Source organism: Lonchura striata, chromosome 1 (genome assembly GCF_046129695.1).
Source record: "Lonchura striata isolate bLonStr1 chromosome 1, bLonStr1.mat, whole genome shotgun sequence".
NCBI classification, from domain to species: domain Eukaryota; kingdom Metazoa; phylum Chordata; class Aves; order Passeriformes; family Estrildidae; genus Lonchura; species Lonchura striata.
In genome coordinates, this window is record NC_134603.1 from 138,095,208 (window position 1) to 138,112,153 (window position 16,946).

General features: G+C 35.9%; 1 protein-coding gene across 9 annotated transcripts in view; it reads right to left on the minus strand.

Moving 5' to 3' along the window:
- Positions 1–16,946, minus strand: part of NEBL (nebulette) — a 258,063-nt gene that overhangs the window by 24,910 nt on the left and 216,207 nt on the right. For 5 of the 9 annotated variants that reach the window (XR_013341177.1, XM_077788453.1, XM_077788445.1 and 2 more), the window contains 4 exons: positions 13,820–13,912; positions 13,342–13,435; positions 11,471–11,562; positions 7,838–8,009 (listed from right to left, as the gene is read on the minus strand). Coding sequence is in view for 8 of the 9 variants with exons in the window: in XM_077788453.1 (XP_077644579.1) it covers positions 7,838–8,009; positions 11,471–11,562; positions 13,342–13,435; positions 13,820–13,912 (451 nt within the window). In the remaining variant the exon portion in view is untranslated. Of the gene's footprint in view, positions 1–2,722; positions 2,852–3,822; positions 3,916–7,837; positions 8,010–9,145; positions 9,251–11,470; positions 11,563–13,341; positions 13,436–13,819; positions 13,913–16,946 lie in introns of all 9 variants that reach the window. The other 4 variants (XM_021530375.3, XM_077788457.1, XM_077788461.1 and 1 more) reach the window with 3 other exon arrangements.

The window sequence follows — 16,946 nt, forward strand, 5'->3', positions numbered from 1 at the left end:
TGGTCTGTCTTTATAAGCAAAAATAAATCTGACAGCCATATATCTCAACAACTCTTTCTGAAGAAAAAAATCTGAAAAACCCTTCCAAAAGTAAAGGGTTCCATGCCTGAGAAGTTGCAACATCACTGTTAAAAGCGGGACTACAAGAGAGAAATCATTAATTTCTAATCCTTTATAGCCAAGTTGAAAATAATTACTAACAATGATGAAAAGTATTTTCAAAAAATATGATTAAAATGAAAGCCCATAAACTGCACCAGCTTGCTGAAAAGTGTTAACAATTGTTTCCCATTGAATTTTACCAGCAATACTCTAAAATACTCTAACAGAATTTTCTGGACTTCCATCCCCCAAAAATCTACTGATTTCGTAGAGAAGGACACATGGTTAAACTCAACATCATAATCTAAAATAACAGTCAGGAACAAAATAGAAAGAAATAATTCTAATGAACAATGTTAGTAGCTTCCCTGTGATGTTATTACTGAAATTCCCCAAGAGAAGAGAGAGTTATTTAGATCTGAATAAGCCTTTAACATCTGGTATGAAGTCAGAGACCCAGCTAAGGGCTGGGAAGAGGTAGTTAAGGAATAATTCTATCAGCTGTGGCAGGCAAGGGTTTGAATTATGTGTCAAATATCAGTAAATGTATCTAAAATAAAGTAGCAATTGAACAATGTAGGAATATGTGGTATATGATGAGACAAGGCCAAAGACTCAAGAGATTGTAAAATTGGTTACAGGTCTCCAACTGTCTTTCATGTTGGCACACCACCAAATAGAACAATGGCCAATGAGAAACTCTGCTGATCTAAGAGTACAAGCTCCATGAGAAACAGCCATGGATTCTCACCAAAATAGATTTGGTTCCCATTTATGGTATATGAAACATTGTACAAAGGTCATGGGCAAACTTGTCTTGCGGCTATGTGCAAAATAACCATTTGAATGGGATGAAAAAGATTAGCATTTTTGGCCAAAGATGCTATCTTCTGCTAGCTCTCTTTAAGTGTTTTCACAGAAACGGCATTTTCTTGTAAATCATTAGGATTATGTTCAGTTACTTAGCTGTGGCACTTATTTCTTCCCTGCAATGGGAGCTGTCTACAAGTGCTCAAATCCTGGCTGGTCAGCTGGGTTAAAATGGAAACAATCTCTTGCTAAAATATGTTGATCTTGGGAAGGATATATTCAAGACATCACCACAACAATAGATTCAAATAGAGCCACAAAAAGCAAGTTTACTAGTGCCAGAACAACCAGGAAAATAAAGCCCATTTCCATTCTCAAGTAATAAAAAATATCTGTTAAAAATCAAATCAAGCTGACAAAGCAATGTTGAAATGGCTTGTTATACTTCCAAAGAAAAGATCTGAACAGCTATAGACAAACAATGTGCACTGGACTGTGAAGACCACTTTGCACCATCAGAATACAAAAACAACACAAATGTGCATAATTGCTATCATTTATTAAAAGAATTGAGAATATAGTTAAAATACCAAATAAAGATAGCCAGATATGATAAAAGGCAGTACATTTCTGTCAAAGATATGTGTTTCTTTCTTTGTTCAGAGTTAGCACTTCAGTCTGAACACCTTCTCCTTCACCCATTCTTAATCAGAGCTCCTTGATTGCATTTACACAGCACCCATAAAAAGGTAGTTTCCATAAGCACCAACCACCACAGTAAAGTATTACTCCAGTGAATGGGCAAACATTAACAAGTGCAGTCTACAATTAAGATGCCTTAAAGTCTTCTAAAAGCATGGGTAATTTGATGTTGTGTAAGCAACTAATTGGTTTCTTACAAGACAAAAAAAAGTAACCCTTTGTATAATCTTTCCAATGCACTGAGAAGCTGAAATCACTATTTTAGAACTATCTATTTAGAATACAATGATTCAGAATATTTTCAATTCATCAGTCAACTCTAGTGCATACTGTAACACCACTAGGATGACTAGACCCTTATTCATTATTTTCCTAAATTTTCTTCTAATCAACAGCATCAAACAGGTACACAATGTGGGTTTGTACCCGAGAATGCAGATTTGTCAAAGTATTCTAATGTTAATCCATGTTAAACCATAACAGACTACATAAACTGCCCAGCTGAATGTTAACCTTGGTCCTCAAGTCACTGACAGGATGAGAAAATTTAGTTATGTGAGAAAGAGAGAACACAATAAAATTCCTTGGATTTTTTTTAAACATCAAAACAGAGAGCCACAAAAAACCTGCATATTTGAATATGGGAAATAGTACTTTAGTCACTAAAATACTATGATATACTTGATTTACCCATTGAAAAGCCCAAGGTAAATATGCTTTTTTCAGGTTAAAGATGTATTTCATTCAGTTACATTGTGTCATTTGAGAGGGGAAAAAAAAAAAAAAAAGGAAAAAAAAAAAAAAAAGAAAAAAGCAGATTCATGTACATTTTGCAAAACCACAACACACTTTCTTTAAAGCACTGTAAATAGGAGTTAACAGGGCTTTGGAGCCAACAGCATTACCAAAACTGTGAAAGAGAATTCACAATAGAATGGTATGGCACGCAGAAACTGCACAGTTCTGCTTTACTTCCTTTGTCAAGCAGGCAACAGCTTACAAAGTTTCTACTTGTGACTACACAAGGATGTGGAGTTAATACAGGCCTGTGAAGTCTCAACACACTGCAACAGTGGTGTTAGTGAAAAAAGGTGGGAATAAAGGGTACCTCCTTCATCAGATGGCCTTGTTATCTCACTGCAGTAAGAAAAGGTAGGGTTCGTGTCAGAGCCATCTGATTTATAATCCCCCAGACTGGTAGAATGTAAATACTGCTTACTGTAACGGCTTGCTCTTTCTACAAAGGTAGAAAGAAATAAAGAATATCACAGTAAATAGATTATGGAAGTGCAAACACAAGCAACAACATAAACCCCACCACTGCTAACATTGCTATTCATACACTGATGGCTGTAAAATTAGAGAAAAGTCAATTCTTTGCAATTTTGTTTCCATTTTGAGCATCATTGGTTCCAAACCTTGCTTCAAAATCTAATACAACTAAAGCTTTTTCTTTGCTTTAAAAGAATAGAAGAAATGGAAGGTGGTATTGAGATACCAGAAAGAAACGGGATAAGGATGAAGAATACAAAAATTTCCAGTGGAAAATCAAATTATTCCTTTATCCCAGCATGTGGAAATACAGTTGTATGTTGTTCAAAAGAAAATTTAAAAGTTTCAAAGTAGCAAAGGAAATGCATGTGAAAAATGAAACATTCAAAATAAACACTACTATGCAGGGAAAGCATCAATAAACTTGTAAAGCCAAAACCCGCTCCCTGTTATTACGTTGCTTTCTCTTCTTTTCCTAAAGAAAGCAATGTATCCTAAAATTATGTACACCTTGGAGCTGCAAATAATTGAACAAAGCATAATATTATGTGCCATATAGGCAAAATGTGCACGGAAAAGAAATCAATTTTGTAAATAGGCCACTTTATATAACTCTGAAATTTTACAAGGTCCAACTATTTGAAAATTCTACTTATAGCAAGGACAAAGTAGGTCAATGCTTTTTAAATGGCTACTTGTAAGTGGCATGAATAACTTGTTTAAGAAAATATTTCTTTCACTATTTCTTATTTCCACATGTGATTATGGCTGAAGTTCCTATAAAATACTGCTTTTAAACTACAATAGTTATAAATATATATGCAAGTATGCTTATAAAACATATGGCTGGCATATTGACCTGAAAATTTACAGTATCAGCTTAGTTTCATAAACATGAAAAGCTGAATTGGGGAAAAGTCAGGATATAAGCAATACCAGAAAGCATATGCAGACTCCTAGACTGAATATTGTCCTCCAGAGGATCAATGTCGAAGATGGAGCCGGGATCTGTGCGCCAAACTTTAAGATCTTTTTCCAAAGCACAGAAAGTATAAGACAGACAAACAACAAAGGAAGTAAAAGCATGAAAGGAATGAGCTTTAACAATCAGCAATCAATTGCCTTCATCTAGAAATTAACCAAAATACCTAGATATTCACCTGAAGAGATCAGAAAGCTCAATTTCCTGCTTAAAAGAACCTAGTGTATTAATTTTAAGCACTAACATTAAAGGAGACTTTTGCTCATAATTTTTCCGCATATTCTAAACATGACCTTAGTATGCTCTTAAGTCTAAATAAACATATAAGAGGTCTCTTCCAGGAGCAGAACCAAAATCACCAGAGGCATAAGATTATTTCCCCAGTTCACCAGCAGCACCCTTTTGCATGGAGATGGTGCAGTGTATATCCCTATAGGTGACAGTCAGCAGCACACAGCTCCACAGCTGACAGACACTAGAGACTCTCCTTTGAATACAGCACAGATCATGTCAGCATAAGAGAATCAGGGCCATAGCTCATCCAAAATATATTTCTACTAATTGCTTAATTCATTTAAACTCAAAAGTATCTATCTTTCTTAATTAATATTTAAAAAAAAAAAAAAACTAAGGTGACAAATTCAGCTGTAGAAATCTGCATTGTACACATCTACCATAGGATAAAATTACATCCACTCTTGAACTGTGCCAATGTGTGCCCACGGGACCAAGAGGCCAATGGCATCCTGGCCTGGATCAGCAACAGTGTGGCCAGCAGCACCAGGGCAGTGACCATAACCCTCTACTCAGGACTGCTGAGGCCACACCTTAAATCCTGGGTTCAGTTCTGGGCCCCAATTCCAAAAAGACACTGAGGTGCTGAAGAGAATCCAGAGAAGGGAAATGGAGCTGGGGAAGCATCTAGAGCACAAATCTGGTGAGAAGAAGCTGAAGCAGATGAGGGTGTTTAGCCTGGAGAAAAAGAGGCTCAGGGCAACCTTGTCATTTTCTACAACTGCCTGAAAGAAGGTTGTAGTGACGTGGGAATAGGTCTCTTCTCCCACGTAACAAGTGACAGGATGTGAGAAAATGGCCCCAGGTGTGCCAGGGGAGGCTTATATACTGGATATTAGGAAAAGATTATTCACTGAAAGGGTTGTCAAGCACTGGAACAGGCTGCCCAAGGAAGTGGCCGAGTTACCATTGATGGAGATATTTAAAGTATGTGTTGACACGATGCTTGAGGACATGGTTTTGTGGTGGGCTTGACAGACCTGGGTTAATGGTAACATTTGATGGTCCTAATGGTCTTTGCCAATCTAAATGATTCTATGATGTCTAAAATTAATAAATATTTTAATCTCTTCAAACCAGTTTCAATTAAAAGCTTGATGTAAATTATAATCAGTCAAAGCACAAATCTACCAGATCACACATTTTTACTGTAGCTTCTTGGGCAGACCTGGCTGCAAGACTTACTCCATATATTGGAAGTAGGAAAAATCTGTCTTCCCAGATTTGTTCTTTTGCTGGTTTGAGAGGTACCAAGCTAAGCAATAGGTTGTAGGTAAAGTAGGACTGTGAGGACCCAAATACTTCTTGTTTCAAATTATTAATAGCCTAGTTGCAATGGAAAGAACAGACAGAGCTAACAAAATAAATCCCATGGCTTTAGAATACATTCAATGTATGAACATTACACATTATCTACCACAACTCCCATAAGGTGAGGCGTAGTGCTAACTCCTTCCTGCCAAGATAAATTAAAGCCAATGCAAAATCTTTTGATAAACTATGTGTTATTCCTAATGGAGATAAATTATGCACCTACATAAAGCACTGATAGGCATGAGAAGGGAATTGGTGAATGCGCAACTTGTCCTGTTTGATCATGCCTTAGTAAGTGAAAATATAAGTATGGCTTCATGGCAGCACCTGTGCAACAGTCATTGATTTGTATTGCTTTTATTCATCTCTCTGATCTGAAATAACATGCATAGAATCAGAATCTTGGCAATATATAACACAAATCAATTTTAATTCCCTGGTAACTTTTGCCAAGGAAAAATATCCTTATATTCATGGGAGAATTGTGGTTTCTCTTTAGCAACAGTACCAGAGCTCACCAACATCAATTTATCTTGATGGGTTTAGAATAGGATTAAAACTAGTGTCTATTTGCCAGAGCAGTGTCATTAATTTTAGTAGCCAGGCATTTGAAAAAGTAGCTCTAGCTTCACCAATAATACATTAAAAATCAACAAGAGGGATTCTGACACACTTTTTCTAACTGGCTGAACAATTTACAGCTACAAAAAATACTCACGAGAGTCCTAAGTACATTTTTCAGTTTGCAGATTTTTTGTGAGCTGCCAAGGACATTTCACGAGCAGGGAGCTCACTACTTCTTTTTAAACAAGTAGATATTATAATTGCAATTAAATTCCAAAAAAGTGTTAGCTGAAATAGTCATGGCCTTTTTCCTTTAAACAGTTGTACAATTTTGGCAGGCATGGGAAAATAAGAATTTCTGCGTTTTGATACTGGAGTATTTTTATGTGATAAATAATACTACGTATTTCAGTTCTTACAGGTCAAGAATCTATCTCAGGAATGTTCTTCATTCCAATCTGCTTGTGCTAGCAAGGCTTCAGCTGCTGAACTTGGGATTGCACACGTGGCTCTTACACAGGGCTACAGCACACATGCAATGCAGCAGAGAGCAGGAGGCTCGTAGAATACACTAAAGAGCAAATCACAAACTGAATGTCACACGGCAATTTTACAGAAGCCTTTTTCTTTTTCTTTGGCTGCACCACAACTGTGAAAGTGAGCAGTGATGGAAGACCATCAGCACCTGCCCCAGGCAGAGCTCTCTCAGCACACACTTTTGGGAAACCTCTTCTCATATAAGGCTACCATAGCTACAGACACATAAAGGATGGCAACAAAAAAGGAAGGAAATATACTTCATAATGTGGGGGAGACTTACTTGGGGACTTTAAGGAACAGACTGAAAAATCATAGGGCAGGAAAAACATAGTTAACCTTGCTTTAGGCAGGAGGATGGCCTATGTGACCAAGTCAGTCCATTTCACCTGCAATTTCTCTGGATTTTGAGATGCAAACTTAAAGCCTCACTGTTATCACTATATATGAAGAATTTTAGAGTGCTATCTCAGTACGGTTTTTTTGTATGCAGATCCTCTGGGATCTACATGGCTGCAAAGCACAGAAAAACAGAAATGGGACACACCAAAACAAAAAGGAAACAAGAAGAAAAAAAATATTCCTGTTTCCTTTGCCATAGCAGACTTGCTGACTTTTCAGCAATTTCGAATATCCATTTCAATTTTTAAAAAGAGTTCATTGTGGTTATGCCAAATAATACCTTTATGCAACACCTTGTCTTTACATATAAATTTAATCTATATTCTATCCCTTGAACACACATCCTTATCTGGGACCATCTTTCAGAACATCACTTCTCAACATTGGTAGTTGATTTACCAGAGTTAGTAATGAATTACAGCCTGAGATATTTACAAAGCTGAGTGAAATTGTGAAACACAAGGTAAATAGATATATGCAATTCTGAAGAAATTACTGACTCACAGAATGGGAAATTTCAAACTGGCCTGCAAAATTTAAACGTTGATAGCTTGCAGATCAGTTTTAACCATCTTTTTTCTGTGTAAAATTAAGATTGTAGATATTCTGACATTCCTTTTAGAGTCAAAATTCAAGTTTAAAGTAACAGCTAGCCATATTTTTTTTTAATTATAGAGCAAATGAAAATATATCTCCCATTCATTCCCATTATGACTTGTCTAGAAGCTGAGATGGAACCTGTAGTTCAACCATAAGTTTCATGGTGAAAAAAGAGAGAAAATAGAATCTGAAGAGCACAAACAGGGGTTTTTATCTTCCCCACCATGCCTTCAATGACAACAATATTTAACAGCTTACCAACAATTATTCCAGGTCTTCTATCCATTTCAACAATATGTGGATGCACACCTTTATATGCTGCATCACTGACAATTTGGGTGTTTTTTCGTACACGCTCTGTTATAGGATCATCTACCACTGGGGTGAAGCCTCTGCCCTTTGTCTTCTCAAAATCTTCATGATATTTTACCTAGGAAAACAAGGATAATTACATTTTTACCCAGGTTGCAACTGACAGCAAATGGTTATTCTGTGCAGGAATGCACAGATCTTTGGTTTATGAGGCACTTACATACTTTGACTTTGCACCATAACAGAATTGTTATACACATGAGATATGCTGGATGGCCATCCAAGTATTTTCTATCACCCTAACTAGTTTTTCTGATATTTTATTATCAATTTTGCATTTCTTTTCCATTGACACTGAATTATGCACTAGCTTAAGCAGCAAAGCATCATCTTACTATCACAGAGGACACAAAACAGACATTCCCTCAGGAGGTAATCTAGTACATTCCCTTCTTCTCTAAGACAAGATAGCTGTCTACTTATGCAGACAAATATATCTGTCACTAAAAGTATTCCAGCAGTAGTAGTTCTAAAGAACTCAAGCATTTTCATTCCCTGATAATTTTGACTACGTGCACAGTATCATACAAAATGTATGTTTTGCTCTTTTGTTTTATCATATGTCAGCTGGCTTTAAAATTAGTTTTTATAAAGAATAACAGTTATTCTAAACTGCCTGCTTTAAAAGGAAATATTAGAAAAAAGGACATTAGAGTAGAAAGTGTTACAGCACCAAGTGTTGGAACAAAACCCCAGTATTAGTAAGAGTAGTAAAGGTAGTACTGCTGCTTACGCATATTTACATTCTAAATAACTTAATCATCCATTAATTAAATTGACAAACATTCTCACACAAGCTGATGCACACAAAACAATTCATTCCAAGAACCAAAGTCACGCAGAAACCAGGAACATGCACAGGCACAAGGTGAAGTGTGTCACCTCATCCAGTGAAATTGTGATGCTCAAATGATGTGTGTACATTTATAAAGAAAAAAAAAAAAAAAAAGAACAAAAAAACCCCAAAAGAACAGACATTTAACTGTTAGAAAACTGTTTATTAGTATTTTGAAAATGTTCATTACACTCCTATGCAGTTAGCAAACACTCCCTCTACAGGCGTAAGAAGAAAATATTCCTTCCATACCTGAGGAGAGAGTTCCATTAGTTACCTATATTAATGGAAGGCAAAATCCAGTGGAAGTCAAGTGCCATTCCTTAAAACGCTCTAGTCACAGGAAGAAAGTACCCTACCATTGAGATGTTGTTTTGTGTTTCTTTGACATGCCTTAGCTCAGGTGTGTCTAGAAGCACACTACGTCTACCTTTCATCTGCCTCTGATCACTGCTGTACTTCACCTGCAAAACAGCAACAACAGCACAGGTGAATTTTTTTGTTTACAGTAGGAAGGATGGTGAGAATCACACCGTGCAACAGTACCTTTCCAAACCACAGCGCCCAACAGCTCTCTTCTTTCTTTACACTCATGTGGCAGTAAATTATTTCACAGTGAAGATACAGATGAGCTTGTATATTGGTATGGCCAAAAGGCACATTTATTCCATCAATCACTTATTCAAAATAAAGTATTCATTTAAAAGCTGAAATCTGTGACTGTTTGAATGATGTAAGTGAAATCATTCATGATCAACTGAAAAATAAGATAAATACTAAGAAAACACCACCATGACTTAGAACATCCTTAAAACATGTTTGCATGGCTAATGATAAACAACCTTCTTATTACTAAAACAAACAGAGAGCCTGTGGGATTGGGATTACCTGAGAAGCCCAGGGAATTCAAGTCCTACAAGAGGATTAATCCTTTGCAAGGTTTATAACTCCCATTCAATAGCCAGTCTTTACTAGCAGGACAAAGCAACATGTCTGGGAAGAATGTGAATATTTTGTATCCTAAACAAATATTTGGGCTCTGGGTTTTGTGCATCAGTAAGTACTGAATCTCTTACATCACATTTCTCCCAATTAGTTTATTTTGTGGCATTTTAGAGACTAGTAAAGATATAAAGTTAATTACTGCAACAAGTAAGAAAAAAATCCACTCAAAATTCTAAAATAGTGAAAGTAGCTGATCCTACTTATGGGTTCAGAAGTGAGTACTCTAATAGTTTTTTCTATCTTGTTGAATTCTTCTACCAATGGCCTCTCTTAGCTCCTACATTGCACCATAACCTGTGCACTGTGTTATTTAATATCTTAGATTTACCTGTGTATTCACACTTCAAGTACTACTTCTCAAGTACTTGTAATACTTGTAACTACAAGTTATGCAAATCTATTTCAACATGCATTTGTGATGAGAAAAACCATGTACTGAAGCTGTCTAACCCTCCTTAAGATTATGTATTGGCTAAGAAAGCACACCCATGAAACTATACATCTTGGTGTCTGTGTTTCATAGGTAAGTTTGAAGTAATGTATGAGAAACAAAAATATATGGTACTGCATATTCTTCAAAGCCTTCTTAATTAAACAGTAAATTCTCTTAGAAAATATATTCAGCTACATATGTTTTTCAATATATGGCATTTTCTGGACAGAATAATTACAGTCAACATCGGTTGATTTTTATCTTTCTCATTAACATAGAGTTTTTATCCCTGTAAAACAGCAACAACTTGAGTCACTTGGTGAAACACATGAAATTTTCACAAATTAAAAAAAATTTAAAGACTAGAACTGTTGTGACATTTTCCTCTTACTTTCAACTACACACCTCAAAAATAATTGACTTTGGTAAATATTCATGAGCATTTTAAGAACATGATTAAGATATATGCAGTTATAATGTCAGATTCCATTCCTTTGTCCTTGGACATATTCCCTGACAAATCCAACCTACTTTTCACTCCTACACTCAGTTCTCAAATGTTCATGACTTGTAATTCTCTTCTGCCACAGTGATTCTGCATGAAAGCTCTTCTATTTACCATCTGCAGTGACTTTGCCACAGATGTTGTTTCAGTCTTGAGGACAGACTGCAATATAACTGGTCTTATCCTTTACTTCATCAGGTTTTTTCTACTTCTTCCTTGTTCCTCAATAGAATTGTCTCCTGCTTCTTACACTACTTTAGTAGCAATTACATTTTATTACCATAAAAGCCAATAAATAGACACTACCCTACTCTTTAGTATTTAGCAGTGGGACCTATTTAGAACTACTCAGCTCTAACAGAGGTGGCATGTCACAGAATGGAATGGACGCTTCCATGCTTCAAATCACAAAAAACCCCCAAACATTTGCACTGAGGTTAAATTCTCATTTCCTTGTTTTCTTTACTGCAAAGAATGACTGACCTCTACTGACTCTCTCCTCGAAAAATACTGACATCAACACAACCACTTACATTTTTTGCAAAAATAATCAGACAATCCTGAATATGTTTTTTGCACATATATGCAGTCCATGCCCTCAAAAAATAAAAACAATATCTCATCAGTGAATGATGTAATTGGACTTCTTTGACATAGCAAATGTAAAAGGAAAAGCATATCCACGTTTATATTTCTACAGCGACTGAAAACCTGAATGACAAAAAGATTCAAACAACTTGCCGAGCTGATATTATCTTGATTCTTCCTGACTCTCTCCATCTCAGGAGTGACACTCACAGGTGTAGCTTTGCCAGGCTGCTCTCTGTAGTGAACCTATTATTTAATAGAATGAAATATATATTCATACTATTTCAGATATAGCAATATATCTTTGTTTTATATAAAAATGCATTATTTCAAAGGTCATCCAGGAAACAACTGAAAAGCTAAAATGCATCTGAAGTTTATTAAAGTTTATAAAACTTGATTTTTGAAAGATAACATTGTTTTTTGTTGTTTTTTTTTTTCCATACAGGCTGTTTATTAATGCATTTCTGTGGATATATACCCACACATGCACACAATAGCTTGGCATTTACCAGACAGGTCCTTGGCTCTACAGAGAAATAACTCATATTTGGAATGGGGTTAAGCCACATATAATGCAGTAAAGGCAAGCAGAGCATATGAAAAACTGAATTTCAGGAAGGTCCACTGTAAATACGTATTTGTCAAGACACAAAAATTCTATAAGGTCTCCATCTATGTTCTAGATTTTATACATGATATATTCAAAGGTGATTAAACACAGAGGGTACAGAACATCAGACAACAGCCAATTGAATACAGCCTAATTTCACCATGCATTTATTTAAATGTACTGTAGGAATATCCCCTTCATCACTTTGTAACCAAACAAACACAATGCATTAACCAAATGCACACCCAAAGCTAGATCAGGATCTAAAGCAGATCAGGACAGGACATGGCACTGACAGACCAAGCAATCTAACATTAAATCTAGCACCACATGCTGGGAAATCAAATATGGTAAATATTTCGTAACAGATCCTGGCAACAAATTAATACCAACTCTTATATTTTTATGCAAAATAAATGCTTCAGCACAAAAGGAAGCTCTTGGGTTTAAGTGATAAGGTTGACTGTGCAGATACATTATGCTCATAATTCTGCAGTGCACTGTGGCAGTAAGGCAGCTATTGCTTAAGCAATTGTCTTCCAGCACAACACAATTTTGGTCTGTCTACATCAATGTATTCCAATTGAAAAATTAATGTCTTACTAAAACTATGGTAAGCTTTTAAATGGATTAGACTTTCAAATTAACATTTATGAAGGTAAAAGAACTATTCAAGAATTAATGTTTCTAGAAATGGCTGACGTTAAAGACTCTTCACTCAAAACTATTCCAGTGACTTGAAAAGAATTTAAACTTTCCCAGTGAAATCTTCACAACACAAAAATCAGTGAAGAGTAAACAACAGTGGGAGAAGAAATACTACATAGACTAGCTTGAAAAAGAGGAAAGCAGTTTTTGAACAGAATGCATTTTAGGAAAGCCAGATATATCAACAGTAATCCAGATGCTGAGTTAGAGAGGCAGAATTCTTGAAAATTGTGACTCAAAATTATTTTGGTGAATGCACACTAGGGAAACACTGCAGCTATTTGTGGACCCATAACCCACAGCTGCTGATGGCAGCTCTCAGTGAGGAGAGTGCCTGGTCTCTCATGGACTTTTCAACAGGGTACAACTCCATCAGGAAGGCAGTAGCTTGCTCCAGTCCTTGCCTTCTTTTCTGTGTCCCTGCAAATGGTTATTGCAGCCATTAAATACTAAATTCTGACAGGAAGGTTACTGGGGAACCAGAAGGAGACAGGTAAGAGAGCAGAAGTTTGAGCACAGCTGTAGCTACTTGTCACTACTGCTTCCTGAGAGATTTTCAAGTTATTCCATTACTTGAATTCGAACACATTACAATACAGTAGTTTTCCTCCAACTAAAGTAAAGGCACTATTTCAGAAAGCAGAACTTTGTATTCATCTTCTACACCCAAAAATTATACAAAGTATTAAAGGATAGCAACTTCCCATGCTGACATTCTCTTGATTCCTCTTGACTCTTTCCATCTCAGGGGTGACACTCACAGGTGTAGCTTTGCAGAGCTGCTCTTTGTACTGAACCTACAAACATGTCAGAAGACATTACAACAGAGATTTCCAAGTAATAGAAATATACAAGTGTGCTAGACATCACTAAAGACCACATTGCATTTGGATGGAAAGTACCATTCTTTAATAATCAATCCCATCTTCCCACACAATACTCACCCTCTGGCAGTTCTTCTATTTCAAACACAGACAATTGTTATTTCAACAAAAATACTTCACTCATTCTTATGAATCAAAGTGTAGGCTGAGGAATTACCATTTTACCATTAATTGATTAAATTGGTCTTTGTGGACAAACAGAAAGTAGCACAAACACCACAGATATATTCACCAAGACACATTAATAACATTTAAAACAGCAGAGAGAAGTGTGCAAGAAATGAAAATGGGGCACACATTGCTAATATTCTTCTGGTTTTCCTTAACTCTCCTTAGTTCAGGTGGATCAGAAATAGCTGTTGCATGTCGAATTTCCTCCTTGTATTTAATCTGCACAACACATATTAAAAAATATTATCAATTTAAAGAAGAGAGAGACAGGCACCAAAACACTTCAATCACTTTATACTCTCACCCTTATACATACTGCACCACTAGACCACATCTACTAACATCACTGGCCTGAAAAGCAACAGTTATTTTCTAAAACAGTCTGCTAGGGTCTCTGATGTACCTTGTTTGATAAAATGCGGCAGAGAGTGCTTATAACAATTCTAGTATACTAAAACTCTCACAGTGGGAATACACATCACATGGGATTGTGGTTATTTTCACCATAATTGGGATGCTGCATACACTACTTGGAGATCCACCCAACTTTGAAAATGACCTGGTCTTACTATTAACTTGCTATGGAGTTTACCAGTCTATTTCAGAAACGAAGCCTTTTAGGTGTTCCTAAAAGGGTAGGTGGCTTCAAAGTCTCATTTAAGTTCTTTAAAAACACATGTGACACACAGGTGAGGATGTAGTTGTCCAGATTGTTGAAGCTTTTGCAGGTGCTGTCAGATATTTACTAGTTTTTTCCTAACATTTAATTTTCAACTCTCTTCTAAAGACAAGGTACTTCTGGAGAATGCCCACTTTCATAGCACAGACAAAACAACTTGTTTTCCTCTAAGCTCATACTTGGAAGATGCTTTGACTGAAATTTATAAATAAATAAAACCAAACCAGTCCAAAGTAAAGAGCAGGAATGGAAAATTACAGTCCAGACAGTTTAGGACTGGCAAAAACACTACAGCACTAGAAAAGAAGGGTCTTTTAATAGAGACTATTAGGTAAGTTTGACAATTGGCAGTGCTACTCATCCTTAAAATGCTTCAAAATGTCTGTTACTTGAATTTTAATAAGACCCCCCCCCAGCTTTGTGGTATTGACCGACATACCACAGGAGTTTCCTCACAGATTTCACACTAACAAAAACATAAATAGATTCTCCCACAGCACTTCTTCTTCCCAGTGCTGTGTCCAATCCTGCCCCACAATATAAACAAGTTTTTTAAAAGTCTTTAGTTATTTATAGCTTCTCAGTGCAGATTCAGCTACAGCCCATGGGTCTGAGGCTTGCTTTAAAAGTTTTGTGAGAACTTGGCTTCTCCCAAACCAATCATCACAACAGGTGAGATGAGCTCAACCTCCTTGGCTGTCACCACCTTGTGTTTTAGGCTTTGAAAACACCATTCTTAGGCTTTCCTCCTACATAGGTAATCTGGGAGAATCTGATCACTTTCAGAACATGATTCAATGGACTTTTTTTGTGTGGTCTGCAAGTGTTGTTTTTTTGTGTTGTACTGTAAGTGTTATTTTGGTGCCCTGGTGTTTCACTGCAAATTTGCTTCACATTCCACATACTAGTTTTGTTTAGCCCAGAAAATAGTTTTAAGGCTGTCTCAAGTTCTTCTGGCTAAATTCAAAAATACGTGTAAAACATTCATATCTAATGGATTCAAAATTGGTGTAATTTACCTTTCCTTTGGGACTGCTGTACATTACACAGTACTATTTCCCTCTTACTGCACAATATAATTTCCCCCTCACTGACATGTAATTTGAAACATTCACGTACATTGCCTTTAAATTTGGCATGTTACACCTCTAATAAATATTATACAAGACTAAAGTAATTTCAAGTACACTACACGTAATAAAATACCTTTTGTAAAACATTAACTCTACACAAAGACTAGCAAAGTAAAGGCCATGCTATTTACATAGTACCACTACACCACTAATGCAGTTTGTACTTCCCTTGGTAGGTTTTTGCTCAAATGTGTTTACTAGCATACTGATCAACCTTTCATTTTTCCCTCTTCACCACTATTCAGGATTTCTAAAACAGCAAGAACAGTGTACACTATTTTTCTATTACACTTTGAAATGCATTGTGAAAAAGCATTCGAGTAAGACTTTTCCTTTCTGTGTGACTACTCTTTAAATAAACATGTGTGATAATTGGAAATTTAAAAGCAAAGTAACAACAAAAAAACAAACAAAGAAACAAAAAACCCTCACCCTCAAATCAAGAGAATCAACAGCTTCCCAACCATCAGGTTTCAATTGATCAATATCCAATTATTTCAGGATTTAGGACATATGATAGCTTGCACTGTGACTCAAAATGGCAAGATGAATAGTGATGGATAGAGTAAAAAAAATTAAGGAAAATATGAGCTTTTCTAAATTTTTTGGAAATTCTCTACTGACCTTACTTTGGTGGGAAATTAGGTGTTTAACATTATTCACTAAACAACAAAATTCTAGGAGAATTGGTATCCAGATACCCTAATTCATATTTAACTAATACTTAAACACAACATAGTATCATGTCTATACATTATTTTTATACTTTACTTTTTTAAAAAAATCTAATAATTAGAGAAGTCATGTCACAAACATAAAAATTGCCCCAGAGGAGTCCCCACCAAATATAACAAGGAAATGAACAATACAGTTACAAGGCTTTTACTGCTTGGCAGTCACTTTTCAGATTTTTTCCAGGTTTTGCCACATATTTATCAGAAGGTAATGTATTATTTGAAGCAAACATTCATTTTGATATTTTATATTGATTTCCCTATTAAAGTTTCAAAGACATTGGGCATCCTTAGATAAACAACATCAATTCAGAACAAATCTCATCAGATCCAGAGATCAACTTGTCACCAGCACATAAAGAAGATCCAGCTCTCTAGCTTTTCATATAAGGGAGTCTGGACATAGTTTTTCTCATCTTGAAGTACAAACTGTATCAAGTCCTACGCAATACATGCAGCCTCTAACGCAACACAATAGGTTTTCTTCTTCGTCACATGGTATTTTTCTAATCTGCAAATACAACTGCTGTTCAGTCTCCCTCATGGGGAAATGCATCTCATATTTCTCACTCCTGAGAGACAAAACACTTTGCTCAAATATTTAGTTAAAATATTTTCTTATTTTACCTAATGTTTCAATTAGAATCTCTACCTTTGGACACAGAAGTACTACAGTATAGGGGAGTTCTAGCTGTGCTAGAATAGAG